The sequence below is a fragment of the Homalodisca vitripennis genome, chromosome 2, assembly GCF_021130785.1.
Source record: "Homalodisca vitripennis isolate AUS2020 chromosome 2, UT_GWSS_2.1, whole genome shotgun sequence".
Classification (NCBI taxonomy): domain Eukaryota; kingdom Metazoa; phylum Arthropoda; class Insecta; order Hemiptera; family Cicadellidae; genus Homalodisca; species Homalodisca vitripennis.
The window spans coordinates 177759292-177779622 of record NC_060208.1 but is presented as its reverse complement, the minus strand read 5'-3'; the positions used below and the strand labels follow the sequence as shown (position 1 = coordinate 177779622).

Below are 20331 nucleotides of genomic sequence, written 5' to 3'. Positions count from 1 at the left end.
CTAAAATTACATTTTTGCAATAAAGTAGTTACAAATACAATATGAGAAAGATACTAATATACTAGGGTTGACATAGTTTATTTTAAAAAATAAATTGCTTTACATAATGGTAATTCCTGGCAAATACAAATTACTTACTTGAAATCAGTTATATACTCCTCATATCATTGTTGACCATGTGTCTCACATATGTCTTAGGACCCTCAACTGTAATCAAGAGAAGGTACTCAGTAATAGATGTCATTCTTCAGTTGATGTGACAATACTCGTAGAAGTTAACGTTTTTAACGGCCTCGTTAATAAATCTGTCAGGTTGGAACTGCCATTGTCCTCAAGGTATTAAGGGTTTATGGAGTACTTAGCGGAGAGTGATGAAAGAAACCAAACAACATAATGGGTCTGTCTCAAAATTTATCATAAATCCATCAACCATTAAATTTAATTAGCAGTTGCACTGAGGATATCTGTACTGTATGGTCTTCTCAAGATATTGTTTCTTTGAAATGTGTTTGGTTCATATAAAATGTGATCTATTAGAAAGGAAAGGAAATAATTAATTGAATCTATTATTTGTGTTAATTAGCTGTACTTAGCGCTAACAACTAATGATTATAAACCGAATTCTCTTTTGCCTAGTCTTTTGAAGTTTTAGTTTTCCTAAATTTTATCAGATTTTCATAAATTGAAAGAAAAACAAGCCAATATCGTGTTTGATACTAAAATTCGTAAGTAACTATTTCACTAGAATTTGTTTTATATAATTATATATGATTCTATTGTCATTACATTAGTATGTTTTACTTAGTTTTAGGTCTGAGTATGTATTGTATGTTACGTTAAAATTTAATTTAAATTCATGCATTCTGAAAATAATGAAGTAGTAAAACGTTGGTACTAATAACTTGAAACTACTAAGTGCATAGAACCAGACGCTGCAATAAAAGGAAGATGAACAGGAGCTAAGTTCAATATTAAAATAATAAAATAACGTTGTACTTTAAACTGTCAATTATTTCAATGTTAGTTTCATAGAGGTCTTAAAAATCCTTGTAAGGACTTCTTCAAAGCAGGATTTCCTGGGGACATTATATTAGAAATTCAGTCCCCAACTGATAAATGGGCGCCGTCACCTTTTGAAGTACGTGGAAAATTTTGAAGAGACAAAGGTGAGATTATTGAAAATCAGAGAAACAATTCGTCATTACCTTTTTTTGTTCATTTAAGACAAGCAGCTGAGGAAACTTCTCATTATACTATCCTAAAAGAGTCTTTGCACTTGCAGTATTTCCATTCAGTACTCACTCATATTTATGCAACCTGTAACGTATACGAAGCTCAACTCACTCTGCAGTAAACTAGACCCATCAACCGCTCCTAGAGCACCATAGTGTTGCCTATATCTTAGAGACACACAAGTTCTTTCTGTATGCGTGTTAGGCTTAACTGGAAGGTATGAATAAATCATCCAGAAGTGAAATTTCTTGAGGGACACCGCTCATATTTGCAATAGACATCTCCACCAAATAATGACACATTTTGCGATACCATGATACCCTCTACAACTATCATTTTGGTTAAATGAATACCAACATCAAGATATTGTTACATGCTGTCTGAGGTATGCTTGTAATATTTTACAGTTTAAAGAGGCGGCTTCTTACGTGAAGATTGCATTTTTATGGTGATAACGGGATAGTATAGACATGACAATAAAAAGTGTTTAAAATCTTGTTCAGAAAATATAATAAGTTTTTAGTTTCAAATAATGTAATACTATATGATAAGATTTCAAGCTTCCATTTCTTATACGTTACATTGTTACAAGAAACTTTGACGATGCAGTAAATAAAAAGCTTTAGAATCGTTTGATAAAATTGCAGTATAATCACGCCTTAAATTTTCCAACAGGATTTGAATTTTACAAGTAGATTCTGACTTGTAAAAATAACCCCACTTTTGACTGTAATGCTTAAATTGTAAATGTTGTAATGAATAAAAGTGTGAATATATCATGTCGCAAGATATATCGAGAAAAATTTCATATGTATTATTTAAATTTTGCGTGAATTTTCGTTTCTAAATAGATTAATTTATTTATATGATGGTCCATATCAAACCATGGAATTTTTATGGAGTTCTATTATAGTATATCACTCAGTAGACTGACACAATTTTTCTTTGGCTGAGGGGGCTAAGTAAATATTCCAATTCTGTGTGATTGTCTGCCTGTATATCTATTCTTAGGACATCTCGAGAATATAATGAGGTATACATTTGAAATGTTGGATTAAACACCAGCGGAGCCTGCTACACGACACATGTTATTGGAGTACTCCTACGTTGTAAAATTAAAAACAGTAAGTATTCTGAATAATATTGCCATAGATGAATTCTGAATAAAAAGGGTTTTGTATTTGAAACAATGTATTACTCATAAGTTTTTGACCATGTTCGCAACGGCAATTTAATTTTACTGACTGTCCCTTATTGTAACGTCTTTTACATCCCTTGGTTATTTACTGACTTATCCAATGTTTTATGCGATATTTGTTGTGTTCAGGTAGATACAAAACCCTTTCATGGGCTTGCTGATTATACTACTCTCTGTAATATTGTTCACATGGAGTCAGAATTTAATTAAAGGTAATTATATCGTGATAGTTACGTTTGTAAGTGCAGTTAATTGAACATTTACATTCAAAATTCTTTAAATAAAAAATTAAATCTGTATTTAAACTTAAACTGTTGTTGAGTAGTGAATATTCTTTATTTATATGTTAAATCTTTGTTATTTAAGTATGAACAACTGTTTGCATCCCAAAATGATTGCCCTCTGCAATGTTTTTATTCATTAAAATATCCTCTGAGCAGTGGTACCCCCCAAAGGTCAAAGTATCATTTGACTACTTAAAACATTTTAAGTACCATAAATCTGAAGATTTAGGGAGCAATTTTCTTTGGATATATTCTTATTCCTTATCATTTTAACATATAATATATGTATTAGTTTCATTTTATGACGCAATTTAGTTTGTAATTTGACATTTAAAAAAGTTATAACTGTTGGAAGCTTTTGTACAAATATTTAGCCATGTAAAATTGAGTAAAAATACAGACTTGGCACATATTTTGCAGAGTTACTAAGAGTATATTTGGGATTTTTTTTACATATCAAAAGCATTAAAACAAGTCGTTATCCTGATGGTAAATATTTAAATACAATCTTGGGCACAAGCAAGATAAACGTGAGATTTGTGTCAATGTATTGTAATGTGGATACTTAATCTAGAGAATCCCTAGTTTGGAATGAACTTTATTAACTTTGCTGGTTGCTGTAAGGAGAGAAATAAACACTTCACTCGAGGTGTCGCATAGCGTACATTGATGAAGGTATAAGAATGTCTGCCCAGAAGTGAGCCTGGTGGATGGATATTATCAGACTTTCCAAAATGGTGTCACAGAAGCCGAACAAGACACTAGTATTTTATTTTGGAGTTACTGACTGGTAGATTAGCGAGCAGTTGGGTTTTTGGTAGAAAAAATTATGTATCTGTAAATAATTATGTACAATCTGAAATTATGTATGTATCTGAAAAAAATTATTTACATTCAGTAAATACACTTACCCATAGTTAAATCCACATCAGTCATATATTAATCTTGTTTTAGAACCTAGTTTTTCAACATAACAATAGTTTAAAATTAGAAAGATATCAAAACATTACATTTTAATTTTTTATAGGTGAACCAACTGCCAAAGATATCACCACCAACATAAATATTAATGAAAACATAAATTTCAAACCCCCAACAACAAGGAATAACGATATAATCCATCTAAATGGAGGAAATACTACCGAGTCTACAAAATTGGAAGCGGAAGACAAAGTCGTCTTTAGGAACAACAAAATTGTCATCAGACAAGCGATCCTTAAGGGTGACAGCCCAGTCAGTTCTGACATCCTTACCAGGTGCTTAGGGGTGTTTGCTTTATCTTCATGCCAGGCAGACACTATCCAGGTCAAGGTGTTCAACATCCTTGAGGATCAGTATTCCAGCAAATTCTGCTTCTCTCTTGCAACCTTCTTCCAAAAAGATTATCGTGAGTATTGGAGTTTCATTGAGTTAAAAGTATATTTTAAGATATTTCGTACTCACGATCACGACCGGGCGGATAATAAAAAGGTTGAAGTGTGAAGCTGCTACGTCACTCCCTTTCCTGGCAAGTTCTTATCCATTGGTTTATCAACTGATGATAAGATATACTGACAATAATACAATACGAACTAAACTGAAGGTTCTCGGAATAGTTCTTTGAAGCACCTGCACAGTTTAACTCAGACCGGACGTGGACGTTTCGTTTGATGATTAAAATTTGTATTACCAATGCAGAAATTGGACATTATTTATCATCAAACTAATGAAAAAATCAGATTTTCTACAAACATTGTGTCAGACCTCTGTAGTTTTTATCGGACTGATAGTAACCGAGTGATAATACTGTTAGAATTGCCAATTTAAAACCACATTCAAAGTACGCAATTGTTTATTATATTACCTATATACTAAAAATAAGAACTCGTAATAACTGATTCCAGGTTTTCTCTTTATCAATCATCTCTGCTAAACAACCCCTTTAAAATTATGTATATCTTGAGTTATACTTACGTATCCATTGGATGTGAAGAGTTAGTAACTACCTTAAAACTATTTCTTTGGTCCAGTATTCATTTAATAAGTTTAAATTTCACAACTTGAGCTAACACAAGAATATTAAACCATCTAGACCAGGACCATAATTGCATAATGTTTCAATCTTTAAAACAACGTAATTTTTAAAGAGTTAACCTTTTGAGGTCGGATTTGCGGTATTTTACTCTACTAATTTTAAAATTTTTGGCATACGAGTTTTATAGTGTTTTAAGTGCCCTCCAACACTTTTTCGAATAACTTTTCCTAAAGTTGACAAAGAAAATCGGCACAATTACAAACATGTAACTAAAACTCGAGAAGGAGAGAGTGATTTATACCTCACTCATTCATTTCCTAATTTTAAACAGTTTTTTTGACATTGGCACAAAGTGACAACAAACATTCTTTTATAAATGAAATATTCTGTGGCCGAAAAATTTTAACTTTAATAATGATGTAATACACAATAAACATGAACGTTATAATTTCAGCTTGCTTTGAAGCGAAGTCTACATCAGAGGGAATCGCCTTCAAAAGTATCCAGGGCAATGACAGTAATGTGGATTCCTTAATAATGCGTAAGTAAATTTTATCTTGATCATTTGTGAAATTAAGGTATATTTGTAAGGTATTGTAATTTGACGTACTAAATACTGTTGGAGGTATAGCAATGCATATTTCAGTACATTTATGTTATCTCAAATTAGTTGAAACTTTACACTAATTTTCTTAAATTCTAGAATTATTAACTAAATCCACATAGAACAATGCTTTTTTATTTTAAAGGATCTGCACACTCTGTTATTCTCATATACCAGAGCTTGGCCAAGATTATCAATAAAATAAATAATGATCATGATAATTTTTTTTTAAGAACAAGTGATCAATTACGAAAGGACCCAATTTATCAGTCAGAACACAAAAGAGAATTGCAATATTGGTTTTACCCACAAATTAGACAGTTTCCAATAATTTTGTAGTTATGTTAAGTTCTCCATTAGAACATATAACACATTTAAGGAAAAAATCGGAAGTTGATATTTCTAGTAAATTGCAAGCAAGGGGAGATTTCATGAGCTTTAAGAGAGAAAGGAAGGATATTTGAACAAAGGCGAAGCCCCTTCAGCCATTGACGACCTTACCTTTCCACTAGGCTATTACTCGTTCAAAATAAGTATAGTAAGATCAAATTCGGTCATTTGATATTTGACACTTGGGCGCTGGGAACTCCTCGTACACATTCTCAATTTATTGTATTAGCTGCACAGACCTTTCCTCAGTTAAACCATAAAAAAGAGAGTAGATTATTACTCACCTGGAAATTAGTTTCTTTAGCTTAATGTCAGTGAAAGTCATTGTTACAAGATTAGAAGTGCTAGTCAGGTAGAAATCACTTTTAGAGAATTCGGGAGTGTTGAGGCGTTTAGTTAACTTTGTTAGTTTTTCTAGTCTCGGAAAGATTCTACTTCTTGAGAAATTAACGTCAAATGAAACTTAAATCTTATTGTTTAGGTTAAAGTAGCACAGTAGTAGAGTATTGTTAAAATGTTGTATAGTCTGTTACTCGAGTGCTGCACTGTTGCAGTGTTACAGCGCACTCAGTTGGAGATCGAGAGCGTCGCTCTCTCTAGGTCAAGTACCATCCTAGCCAGTGTAGAAGATTAAAGTCTTCTACTGTTGTGTAGTATTGTTACTGAGCAGAATATATACAGTGGTTTCCATCAAAGTAAATGGGAGTTTTCTTTGTTATCTGTAATGGGAAGCCAGTGGCAACCTATTTATAATGTTAACCATATTAAGTGCTATTCTTTTAGTAGAAAGTGGCAGTTTATGGATACTTTGAGTGATAAAATATCCTATTGATGCAGCTTCTGACATTACGAACAGACGATAGACCGATGCTGAGTGTGTTTAGCCAGGGTGAAAATCTTCTGTAGACACAAGAAATCTAAAGTGTTTAAGAGATGTGAATATCAAAATAGACGAAACTTATTTTCTTAAGAAGAAATTAAATAATCTCGTATATATGTTCACAAACTGGTTTCACGTATTATAAACATTAACAGGACAACTAACTGATTCTACATATTCATCGTATAATAATAGCAACCAAGACAAATGAATTCACTGTATGATTGCAAAGACAGAAGCTCTTTCCAGCTTATAAAGCCTAGAATCTTTCCTTCTTTAAAAGCATTTTGATCAATTGTGAAATCACACTGACATAATCACTTTTTGAATTTGCCAAATTAATTAACGTGTTAATTATTCTTTTTCTATTAGTTTTATAGCCAGGCACAAACCTGTACTTTAATTCACACACTTAGACCAAGTTGTTGCAGAGTGAAATGGCATAGTAACCACATATAATTCAGATTAAGTAGATAGATAGGTCAGTAAGATAAATGTTGGGATTTGAAAATAGTAAAAACAAGGATCCTAATAAAACTTTTAAAATATTATTGTTTTTATTGTTTATTATTGTTTACTTTGAGAAAGTAAACAATTTTAAACTTCATTTTTTGTTTCTAGGATATTTTATAGCTTTTAGTGAAAGTTATAAGCAATAATGTCTTAAAAGACGTCCTACAGGCTCGTTAGGCTGAAGTAGTGTCTAATGTGGCAGTATATTTTTATCATGGATTTAATGTTTGTTTCAGCTGAGACTACATCGATGGAGAACTGCTACGTGTTGATTTTAAGAAGCAACCGCATTCAGGCTTGTTTGAGTTGGAAAAATATTACATGGAGCTCCACAAAATTTTCTGGTTGCCTAAGCGTCCGACTGAAATACTACGTGAAACCATTGCAATACATAACAGTACACTGTATAAGTTTGAGAAGAAATGATTTAGAAACAAAAGTTCACGTTACACATGAAACAAGAATAAATTTAACAAATTTTTTGGGTGATTTCGGGGGTGAACCAGATATTCTAAACCGACCACCATTGTTCTCTGGAGTTCTTGATTTGGATGAACCAAAGTTGAAGGTGACAAATTTAGAATGCTTAAAGAAAGAAATTACTAACACAGACCCTGTAATATTCTTACCTTATGAGCAGCAGACAAACTCTGGTAATATTATAAGCCTGACACAAACAGAATGCAAATCTCCTTCACTCTTGATCGCGGGTACTTCTAAATTACCACAAGGAAAAGAAACATCCAAAATATTAATCGGAACAGATGATGGAGTACCTAGTTTGGAGAGAACTAGACTAAGAGACCATAGTTCGATTTACGAAAGTTCCGAGTCCAAGATCAGAGCAGAAATGTTAGATAGCATACAGAGAATACCGACGATATATAAGCCAAATTTGGACATTACAGTTATTGAAAGGAAACCAAAATATCAAACACTTACTTGGGTACCAATGGATTTCATTACAAAGCGACCCCATAATTTAAATCCTACAGAACCTCAGTCAGGAGAGTTCCAAGTTTCCCCAACCTTATGGCCATCAACATCTTCTCCATGCAGTGGTGAAAAAACTTGTGAAAACAAAAATATAATTTATAGAGACTTGCCAAAATCAACAGTTCCTGGAAGAAAGCTGTTTGGAACATTAGAAAACGAATTGGAATCTGTGAGGAACCCACAAATTGAAAAGTCACAAACCTTGGAAGAAGAATACCCTTTTGGTTACCACATGACAGTTGATCGTAAGCCTAAGGAGGCACCAACGACTGCAGAGAGTAAAATACTAATTGGAAAGTCATCATCATCGTCATCATCACTGGTAACCACCATAATTCCTTATAAGTCTACCTTTACTCTAAGAAGTGAAAAAATAAAAAACATCACCACCAAGATCTATTCCAGAGAGAGAAAACTTGATTGTAAAATATTTACCAGAAAGATTTATTGCTAATGAATCGTCATCAAATAATAATGGGAGCATTATTACAACGTTTCGACCACTAACATATTTCTGACCAAATAGCATCAATTTCAGATAAAATTAGACAACAACCTATTTCCGTACAACCATCATCGAGTTCAGATACCGAGGAAGGAATCAGGATACATCCACCATCATTGCTAAATCCGGTTCTTCGGCCTTCGGGCTCAGCTGGAGGAATGCCCATTGGAGAACCACCACCATCAATTATTCTTGATGGATCGTCATATACTCCAGAGAGTGTTAGTAAACTTGAAGGGATTTCATTACCATCAGCATATATAACAGAGAGAGAACAGTTTATTGAAAATGATCCATCAAAAGAAACTGTCCCTAGTATATCACCATCGACTCAAAACGGATTGGGGTTTGATGCCAACCTTGCGCCATCAGAACTTATTTCTGGCCAATTATCATCAACCACAGAGCATATTAGAGGAAGCCATCAATTAGATATTCAATCTGAGCACCAAATATCAGACGGAGTAGAAACAGTTATAATGTACCAACCACCATTGTCGAATACAGTTCAACCGACACCAGCTCCAGAAGATGAAACATCATTAGGAAAGTCACCAACACCACAAATTCCAGATAACATCTCATCTGCTCCAGACAATGTAATTAGTTATGAAGAAACTACACCAACATCGCATTTTCCTGGTAATGAGTCAGAAACTTCATGTGGAGAACTTTTAAACATAGAGAGCAAACACTCTAACAAATCAAATCAGCAAATACATCAACAAAAGCAGGAAAGTAGTCCTTGTTGTATTTGTTCACAAACACAACCATTGCCAGAACGCGCAAAGGAAAAGTCAACGAGAATACTGATTACGCAAGGAAATCCAAAGATAAATAATCCATTAATGCATATTGTTGTTAACAAAAGAAAACCACGAGTACAACGAAGAAGACGACCTGCGAGAAAGAAATCGCGGAAAAGGAGGGGAAAAAGACATCGAAAGCTCCGAACGAAAAAGAGAAAGGGGAGAAAGAGAAAAGGTTGGAAATGCTGATAAATTAATGTTTTAACACAACTGCGGATTTTTATAAACAGATAAAATAGTCTAAAATAAGTTTAGATCTTAAGCAAGTTTATTTGATGTATGTTTGAATCTAACCCAAAAACAAAACAGCTCATATGCATAAAAATAACTAAAAATAATATAAATATGTTTATGTATATATTATCTTGTACAGTAAATTCGCAATGGCTTATGCCGGTTTGGCAGCCCGGAATTAAGAAAATACACATATATTCTGAGATGTTATTATTTATTTATTTATAAACGTATGACCACAAGATGATATATTACAGACTAAAACTACTAAATCAGTACAAAAACCAATAAATATTAACATTAGACAAGATAATACTTTAATTAACCAAGAACTAAGTCTAGGTTTAAAGTGGCAACATCATTAACCAATATAAAATCATTTGCATCATCGAGAACATTAACAATGATCCTTCAAATATATTATTTTGAAACTGAAAGTCTCTGCCACTTGGAGGAAATCTAAATCCTTAACCAACGTTTTGTTTGCTTTATTTGGCCTCTAGGCACATGAGCAAAGAGTTCGTAGTTGGCGGGATAGTGCTGGAGAGCAAATACTCCCGTCTTCGAGTCCGAGAAGACACCCAGATGTTCAGCCTTTGAGGCAGTTCCAGACAACTGAAGGTCCTACTCAAGATCATGCGAAGTATAATCATAGTAGCAACAGTACAACTGTGGTATAGTTCTTAATCCACTTCATCTCCTCAACTGGCACGATCATACAGGGACAGCCTCTTTCCATACAAACAATTTCAAAATGTTTTTGAGTAGACTATAGTTAGTGAATTAGTCGTCTGGTAAGACAGCCTAGCGGTACTGCAGTAGATATTCAGTAAGTTATCAAATTATTCAGACATTCAATATAACCCCCATAATTCATATAGTGCCCATTAATTTGATAGCTTTACAGCATTATCATGGCTGTTTGCGGGAATTTTAGTTTTAATAATGTAACTATATGATTTTAAGGATTTGGTGTCCCGGAAAAGGATGATATTTTATAACCTTAAATCTTGAGGGTTTAGCTCAAGATTACACACCACTTACTTTCTCTTACACCGCATTAACCGCTGAATGAATGTCACTTCACCATTTAACTGATACATTTCTGCAGTAAAACACAGTCCTCCGCAAATGAGACCACGGATTAACTTTTCATGTTATCAGTAAATAACAAATAATGGTGCAAAAGAATAACTAGGCTGACGTCGTTTACATAAATATTAAATAGAAGTGTCTCAAGATTGATCCTGCAGAATACCATAAAGTAAGGGTAAAGGGTTGAATGTAAAATAAAAATTCATGAAAATGGAACACAAAATTACTAACTCCTTATTACATTAAATTTGTGTTATTAAATATATGAGATGCGTTTTAGAATTTTCTCTCTGAACAGGTTTTGAACAGTCGAAAAATAAAATTTTTCTGTTTACGGATTAAATGTGCTGAAATTAACATGAAGTGTAAACATAGTCTAGCCATTTGAAATTTGTTTAACTAGGTAAATGTTTATAAATGGCAAGTATTCCATATCAGTAAGTTACGAAAAAAAATTAAATGACGTGCAATAACGAACATATTCACAATGCCACAGGTTCCATAAATAGTCTCACGCTAAATTATCATTTAATACTCACAGAAAGTTGAAACTTTTAATAATTAAAAATGGCAATGACTATGTAACGAATGGGAAGAGAGGTAGTTTATAGGATATCTATATTTTATTTGTTGGGGGGTGGAAAATAGAGAAGCATCTCTCTAACTTCGGCACGTCTCTAACTCAAATAGTCTACTTTAAAGCTTCCATAAAGTAGACTTTTATGTTATCATTATTAGGATAATAGAATACAACCAATTTTATGATAAAATGTACATTATTTTATTACTTTATAACATTTGTCCTGCGACACGACTAAAAATAGCGTATTGATCATTGATTTTACTCATATTCATTCATGTTAAATTCGCAAATTTCCGTCATCTGATCATAGTTTGAGGTATTTTGCAATGTTAAACCCAATAGAAACACAAATCATTCCGAAAGTGAACTTTTTTCATGACTATTATATTTTAGTGCAATAGTAAAGTCTAGTGAAGTAACTGCGGGGGATATGGGGAATAGAAACTCTCACATAATTCCAAAAAATTAAAAAAGTAAATTGTTCGAAATATAGCATCCAAATCTTTTATTTTCAAATATAACTGCCTTATTTGTCTCTAAGATATGTCCCAATCCTTCAAATGGTGTGCTCTTTAGTCAGATCCATGCTTATTCTCCGAAATTTAAGTTCTAGTTACGCCATTAACCCTAGCAATAAGAATAAGTTTCACTATACGCTTATATTTATTTCAAATTTACAACTTTGAACAGAAGCTCTATGGATTTTTAAATAATACAAAATATGAAATAGTATGGGACGATATGATGGTTTGTGAATTTACTCATAGTAAAACTGTCTTTGTGAAGCTTGATAAAAAGTATAGTGTTTTCTTCATCATGAAAGTTTTCATCGTTATAAAAAGAACAAAATCTACTGCCAATGACGCAATGTATAAGGCGGTTATCGCGAAATAACCGAATCCAAGCAACGTCCGAATCTAAGCCTGCTGCTGCTTGGATGGATGACCACTGGACAATTATGTACTTGCAAGACCGACTGGTTATGTACTTGCATTGTTGCTGGTTCAGAAGTCACCTTTAAGCTGTTGGTCCCCGGGTTGTATTAGAGAGGATTTCTTAGCTGTAACTTTGTCTGTTAAAATAAGACAAAATTTAAATTTTTTTTATCTGTATTGGTTTGTATTTGAATTAGAGAGCATGGCTCTACAAAACTCGTATTTTATCTATTTCCCCACTCTAATAAATGTTTTTCTGAAAATAAGCTTAAAAAGCTTGGTACGTATTTGAAATTGTTATAACTAAATATGGACAGAAAACTCTGCAATGCAATCTCGAGTTATCAGACTGCTAATTGGCAACGTGAGACGCAGTGATATGCGTCATAAAACAAGTTGAATGAGAATGTCAGAATAACGTGGAAGCGCACTCAACCATTACCATCGAGTACACTGCTTGGCTGCCGTCGGATGGATATTTCTTCGTTCCATATTTCTTTGTTAGCTCTTACCAGACCTTTTCCCCACATTGTACTTGGGTCCTTATCCTGATGACGAGAGATGACAAGGATCACGCTGAGAAAATGACGTCGTCTTTCGAGTGAATTCAAATACACTGGATTATTTTTCAACACTTCTAATATAACATAAGGTGGTGCGGTAAATGATCTGTTGAGTTACAATGTCCATCGAAAATCGCACTGATTTAAGAAACCTTTGAAGACAAACAGTATACGTTTTAAATATTTTAGTTATCCATAAAAAAGGATATGCAATTATCACTGTATGCACTTGAACTATGACAGAATGGACTGACATAATTATTAAGTATAAACATTTTAATATCCCTAAGTAATACTTTATTTAAAAACGTAATTTGCACAAAATAAATTTCGATAAATCACAAATCAATAAAATAATGTAATTCCTTTAAATCATAACACATATACATACTGTACAAATTGTTAAATCTCAAAATTAAAAAATACTTTTAATGGTTATAAATATACGTACAGTAATAAAGAAATGATAGTACTATAATTGACATTAATATTATACAGGGGTAATTTGTTACACATATCAGAGTTTAACATAACTTATTGAATACCATATAAAACAACGCCACCCCACTTGTTGTGTAAGACTTCTCTCAAGTCTATAACTCATTTCATTCTTGGGGTGTCCTGTAAATAGACAGAAAAACATGCAGTTAGACAAAACATGTTTTACAGCTCTCTGGAAGAGAAAATCTCCTAGTCTACTAAGTGAGATACTTCAATGGCACTCAAATCCTATGGATAGGACTGCATCTTTATTGGAAAAACTCTTGTTTATGTAGAAATGAAGTCTCATGCAAAATGTAAAGTCGATAGATAAAACCGTTATCGATGTATTCTGCGGGTAATTAGCAGGCTCAACCTCATGACCATTATCAAACATGATGTTTCATATGTAGAAATGAAGTAACTTTAAAGAATTTAAGTCTACAGTTAAAAAATAGAAACACTGTCATATAGACAGATAGAAGAGGAATCTTGGCAGAGCAGAAGTAACACATAATAAATAAAAATTTGATAGTTAAATTCTTTCTCGAAAAATAATCCTGAGTTATAGATTTAGGTAATGCACAGCCAAATCTCATGAAGAGACATGCACTACCATCGAACTCGGTGGGCATAAAATATAAATTTCGTCCTACATTTTTAGTCCAAGTCTTAGACTCAGCGCAACTCTCTCTCTCTCTCTCTCTCTCTCTCTCTCTCTCTCTCTCTCTCTCTCTCTCTCTCTCTCTCTCTCTCTCTCTCTCTCCTCTCTCTCTCTCCTCCCTCTCTCTCTCTATCTCTCTCTGTCTCTGCTGCAGGTCACATGATAACGCTCCTAAAGCAACAACTTAACACAAATCTCAGAGCTTCTCTCCCAAAAACCATGACATTGTTCAATGAGGACTTGAAAAGGTTTCATTGCTTTTATGTATTTCCAAGAAACTCTACTGATGGAGACCAGGCGTACTCTTGGACCTATGAGACAGTAGGCCTATATTCAATTATCATGTGTGACATTTTATATGGGTAAACATTCACTGCCTCCTATATCTAGTAGATATCTATATCTAGTATATATATGAGTTTCAGTTAGAATGTCTGACAGTGACATTTTTAGTTAGATGCAAAAAAACTGCCATAACGCAATAAGACAGAATATGGTTCAGGTATAAATATTTGTTCCGTATTCCATCCTTTGAAGTCCATTCGCTGTTTCTGGGGAAGATCGTTACTTAAGCGTGCGTTTCAGGTCGGATCAATAGAGGACTGCTAACCTAATAGATAACTATGAGCACAATATAAGTTATAATGAAAATTGGAAAGAAATATTATATTGAAAATTCCACTTTTTTGTCACGAACACCAAGACACATAATATTTGTCAACTCCCTGTACACTATTTCTAAAACATGCACTTAATAGCATTAATATTAAATTAATTTAATTATTTAACTAATATTAACTGAACTAGAAATATGTCAGCTTGCATTGAACAACCACTGACACCTGAGAAAGACATCAGATTGCAATCTCGAAATGTACTGTTACTAATACGTTTGCATCATTGAACGATGGCAAATATCTGAAAATTCGATCACTTGAGGGATCTCACAGCACCAAAACATAAACATGTGTCGGTGTCACAGAAACTCAAATTTAACTGTCTGCTATGAAATTAAAACTAAAAACAGTTCAATGGTACCTAAACGATTGTAGAATATATTTAGTATTACAGTATGTAATATTACATATAAATTCACGATTATTTTACCTTAAGTGGAATAGGGTTAGGTGCTATGAACCTGTACCATATTAGTATTATGATGTAAATGGGGTTTTGTAAGATCTTAAAGAAACCTTTTTCAAACAATATTTTAACTTCATTCAGTTCACATCATGTCAGAAAACTGCTAATACTATTAAAATCTTGATATGTATTTTATTTCCAACAACATAAAAATATAATTTTTACTGAAATATCACAATTGTTATTTGAATTGTTTAGTCCAATTTAGTACTCTCTAAACTAGTAGAAATATACCGTGATAGTTAATGAAATAATTAATTACCATGTCAGTTTTGACATATAATATTTGACTGAAGATGATTATCCATAGTGATGACAAAGTATCTAAGGATTATAATTTTGTATTAGAAATGTTTAACGCGGTTTTCACCGGAAAACGAGCATGATATCTTTGACGCCATTTTGTAAATCTAAGATTTAACAATGTTACATTGGTAAAATAAACAACCTTTCCCTTAAGTAAAACAATCATTACAAGTTACTCATATGTGTAATTGACAGTAATTGTTTAATGAGGTAGTACAGGAGGTAATTTATCTTAAACGTAAGTGTGGTAAAACCTTTTAAATTCTTTTTCTAACTAATATAAGACCATTTTAAATCGCAAGATGCAGAGCGTGGTGAAGTATTTTGTTTAAAAGAAATGTTCATGTTACAGTTTGCAAATGTGTTTGGAAGTTTATTGGAATAACAATAATTTATAATTATCTACAGTGACGTTTGCCACTACATAAATTACGTTTGTAGTTTATTATGCATAACGGAATTGATTAAACAACTGGCATTAATGTGTTTTGATATGAATAGGCTATTGTTTTTACTATAATAGGCGTGACATCGCATTTTATAAAACGTATGGGAAAAATTAAATAACAGTCATTGTACTTCTGTGTCTCCAGTGTTTCAATTATTAGCACAAGTAAGTTTTCTTTATTTTATCAATTTATTTTTTAAAGGATTGATTACTTTATACACATTAGATTGATAATGTAGGCTAAATTTACATATAGTTTGTTATTTAATTTATTTTCAATAATGTTCATTATTTTAATTAAATTATTTTCATGGTGTTTGATTTAAGGATATTAATTTAAGAGGTGTGCAAATTTTAAAAAATGCTAGAAAGTAATACCTAAGTTTAATGTATAAAGTCAAATTAATCACAGTGCACATTATAGAATATTGCGAATTACTTTGCAATCCAGAATTAAAAAACTAATTTGGATTGTATAAGCACACAACTTAATTTTTCATGAAACTAAAAAAAGAAACTTTCCATATGAAGGAAATCGTTCGTCACCTTCGCCAGTTGGTGGAGGTCAAATTGGAAGGAACTGTTAAAAATATCAAACGATACCATATTCCAACATATACCTTTTTAGCTAAACATTCTTAGTACCATCTGTCTAAGTTTAAATAAATTAACTTTGTCACCCGGTTACTTTAATTCGACAAAATGAATTAATTAAATTCTCCTTAAAGTCTGTTTGAGAGATATATCACTACTATATACGTATCCAAACGATTGTTGTGTTTCAAGCTTACACACAATTCCGAAACATTGTCTTTTAATATTTTTACACCTTAATTCTAGTGCATACCAACCCCTACCCCACCAAATAGATTTTTCTGATAATTGTGTTCTTTATTTTCTATCGGTTTTACGAAAAGCTAGTTTATATAAGCATACAATGAAATTTGATTCTATGCTCCTACATAATGACTGGAAGTATAATCTTGGAGCACCCCACCCAATCTTGTACAAATACCCAAATAGATAGATTCCTTCAGTAACTCTCTACCAATTTGTTTCCTTTAAATGTTAAGTATTTTTCACATTTGGATAATTTAAATCACCACTATTGATTTTTCTAATAATTTTAAATGTTTTATTTCTTCAATACTTCAACATTGTTTTCAAATTCCCCTTTTAAATCTTCTATTTTAACCTTGAGTACATCTGGTTGTAATCTCAGATCTTCCAGAAAAAAATAAAAATTATTATCTTTTCATAGATTTTGCAAACTTTTTCTCATTGTATCATTATATTAAATTTTCAAACTATTTAAGTTATTTAAGTCAACTAGTTTACAACACTCGTGATTTTTTTGGATAGTCACTTGTATCAAAGTAGTTCAAAATTTGTTTGATAATTTTATATACATATTGTTTCATTTCTAAAAAAAAAAAATTGTCTTTATCTATGTAACAAACATTCAAATCTGGTTCACATGTCTTTATTTTATTGCAACAAAACTAGTGCATTAACAATTTTGAAAAGTTTAAACTGAAAATCCAATATAAATTGGATCGTTAAATTTCACTTTTTCAGCAAAAACTTAGAAGCAAGTTTATTTTATTTGCTTGTTTCACAGAAAATTCTTCATTTCCTAGACCATCGCTTTTCGAAAATCCGAGGTATTCAATCATTTAGATGCATCTTTCTCAAACAGTATATAGTATGCATCTCCACAGCTTGAAAATAGTATTTGTAATGTATACAAAAATGTGTGTAGGTTTCCACCCAATTACTTTTTGTTTTTAATTTCAGGCAAGTGAACTGGAATCGTGGAGTAACATGTTCCTGCCTGTGTTATTGCAAGCGGTCCTACTGCTTCTGGCCATTGTGTGTACACAAAGCATACACATTACCACCAGAAATGAAGTGGATCTTCGTAATTTGTTAAAAAACAATACAAATACAGAAGGAGCCACAGATTTTGAAGGAAATCAGCAAACAATTTTTAGTGCTGAGAGTAGTCCTGTCACCATAAGACACTTTAGACAAGGCCAATCCAATCCTATGCGCATAGGCATCACACTCAGTGTCTTCGACACTATAAAGTATAAAAACTTCTGCAGTTTCTGTTTCGACATTTCACAGTTTTTTCCAAATAGCCGTAAGTACTTATGTATCAAAATTATAGCCAAAGGCATATATAGAATATATACACCAAATTAACAAGTTATATTTTGAAATTACAACATGTTATTTAGAAGTTACAGGGATAATAACTACCACTGTAATCAATAGATGTTACAAACAATAGTCCAACGACCCTCCAGTCAATTCCTTGATATGTAACCACAATTTTAACAGAGATTGATTGAATTGATTATGCCTATCGTTTATTGTAAGTTCCATAATGTTGTATGTCGTTAGAATTTAGTGCTCGGCTCTAAGACTTTTATCTCGAGAGATAAATCGGAATAAGAGTGGTTGGCGTCTCAAATTTTAATCAAAAAGTATTGGAAGCATTACATTCAGTTAAATTGTATATTGTTTACATAATTTGATTAGCATTTTTGTTAAAACTTATTATTTATATTTCATATTAACACGTAAAGTAGTCAGTTGTAGTTAGTCTGATTGATGATAATTACTTCTATAATAATATGAAGTTTGTTGTGTTTACAGCATGTATTTACGCAGCAACAGACCTTGACAACGGTATCCATTACAGTATAACTGAAGAAACCCCCCAACCCGATAAAGTATTTTCATTTTTAATAGGTATGTCAAATAATGTAATAATATAATAATAATAATGAATGTAAGGAATGTCAATGATTTATTACAATATATGGTAATGACAAAATACTCGCATATTATATAAATAATGATTTGTATAGGTATGGATTAAATTTGTGCTTGGGGGACTGAGAGAGTGTGTGTGTGTGTGTGTGACAGAGAGAGTGCCTGATCACATTGGAAAGGAGTACAAAGAATAAGACTTATTGTAAGGATTAAATTTATCATCGTCTCGACAGGATCTAGGTTTTGTCATTTTTTAATATTTTGAATATTTTATTATTCATTTGGGTAAAGCGTATATTAAATAAGGAAATTACTAGTTTTCAATTTTTTTTTATTGTGAGTAGAATTCTGTAGCTTAAATTTGTTATCAATGCTATTGCGAGATTATATCAAATCACATACGGCCCAGTTTAAATTTTTCGTCGACGTGGAAAATGTTTAGTCATAATGTAATGTTAATATAGTAAATGTAGTAATGTTTTCTAAATCTATATTTTACTATGGGGAAATGCTAATTTTATTTATTTTGGTTTTCAGGACAACCCTCATCATCGGATCAATGTCACAGCTTAAAGATGCAAACCGATCGAGTGCAAGCATGTTTGAAGTGGAAAGATGTCAATTGGGATCGCGTCAACGTTAATGCTTGCATGTATGCCCGACTTAAATATCACAACCGTCATGAGAAGGATATTAAAATACACTGTTGTCAATTTACGACGGATACTACAGGTCCTCCAATCACGATTCCACACGCATAATTCTATTTACTAAATATATAAAGTCAAAGTTTATGTATATATATATATATATATATATATATATATATATATATATTTTGGTTTGGTTTGTAGTGAGAGAAATCTTATTTTTAAAAGACGATTCCTTAAGTTAATAATGTTTAGATAAAGCTTGAGTGCGTTGGAATATGCTTAATAATACATAACAATACTCAAATGTTCTAAGCTTTATTTAATCCCATTCGATACTCTTATAATATCTGTAAAATACATTAGGTGATTTTCAAAATATGCAATTTAAGGTTATAAAAATGTAGTTAAATGTATTTTGAAATAATTGACAAGTATTTCCTGTTTTGAACATTAATATTTCTCCAATAAATCTGAAGAGTTATAAAATACACTCTATTCCTTAAAATATAGATAAAAAAATATCGCCCTATTTTAATTTACCTATCTAAACCAAAGTATTGAAGAATCATTTCTTGACATGAATAAAATGTATTGACCTTTTTTTATCCATACGAGTAAAAGGCATGGTTGTTAAGAAATATTTTTGGGTATATTTTTACGCCATACTTTATTATGCACGCCTTAGTTGCTTTTATGAGTATTTAATTTGTTTTATATTGTCCATTAACACCTTCACTGTGACACGAGTCATGTATCGACTTTAGAAAAGCTGGGTTAGTAGTAGGCTACGTTCACCCAAGTTAATGTTTTATCATCGTTATATGCCACTACTTATACGGCACTGAGCATCGGCATACCAACTTTTTTTTTAATGCTTTATCTTGTTAGGAGACAATTATTTCAAGGTTAGCCAATCTGACCATAATTCAGAATTCCAAAGGAAGGAGAATCCACCCAAGCTTCTGAGGTTTATAACAAAAGTTCAATCTATTTAAACTTGACGTAAAAGGATCTGAT

At 32.1% G+C, this 20331-nt stretch overlaps 2 protein-coding genes across 2 annotated transcripts; both read left to right on the top strand.

The window, feature by feature from the left end:
- The first annotated feature begins 424 nt into the window (after window positions 1–424).
- LOC124355918 lies at window positions 425–6357 on the top strand. The gene is made up of 5 exons (XM_046807070.1): window positions 425–725; window positions 2561–2643; window positions 3743–4102; window positions 5184–5270; window positions 6278–6357. The coding sequence occupies exons 2-5, from the start codon at window positions 2580–2582 to the stop codon at window positions 6355–6357; spliced, it is 591 nt and encodes a 196-aa protein (XP_046663026.1). The 5' UTR covers window positions 425–725; window positions 2561–2579.
- Window positions 6358–16013: 9656 nt separating this feature from the next.
- On the top strand, window positions 16014–19467 carry LOC124353371. The gene is made up of 4 exons (XM_046803213.1): window positions 16014–16042; window positions 17675–18023; window positions 18542–18637; window positions 19199–19467. The coding sequence occupies exons 2-4, from the start codon at window positions 17702–17704 to the stop codon at window positions 19420–19422; spliced, it is 642 nt and encodes a 213-aa protein (XP_046659169.1). The 5' UTR covers window positions 16014–16042; window positions 17675–17701; the 3' UTR covers window positions 19423–19467.
- Window positions 19468–20331: the final 864 nt, after the last annotated feature.

Coding starts and splice junctions, on each gene's coding strand:
- LOC124355918 (XM_046807070.1), top strand. CDS start 2,580: ATGGGCTTGCTGATTATACTACTCTCTGTAATATTGTTCACATGGAGT. Junction 4,103..5,183: donor CTTCTTCCAAAAAGATTATC/GTGAGTATTGGA, acceptor TTATAATTTCAG/CTTGCTTTGAAGCGAAGTCT. Junction 5,271..6,277: donor TGTGGATTCCTTAATAATGC/GTAAGTAAATTT, acceptor GCACTGTTGCAG/TGTTACAGCGCACTCAGTTG.
- LOC124353371 (XM_046803213.1), top strand. CDS start 17,702: ATGTTCCTGCCTGTGTTATTGCAAGCGGTCCTACTGCTTCTGGCCATT. Junction 18,024..18,541: donor ACAGTTTTTTCCAAATAGCC/GTAAGTACTTAT, acceptor TTGTGTTTACAG/CATGTATTTACGCAGCAACA. Junction 18,638..19,198: donor AGTATTTTCATTTTTAATAG/GTATGTCAAATA, acceptor TTTGGTTTTCAG/GACAACCCTCATCATCGGAT.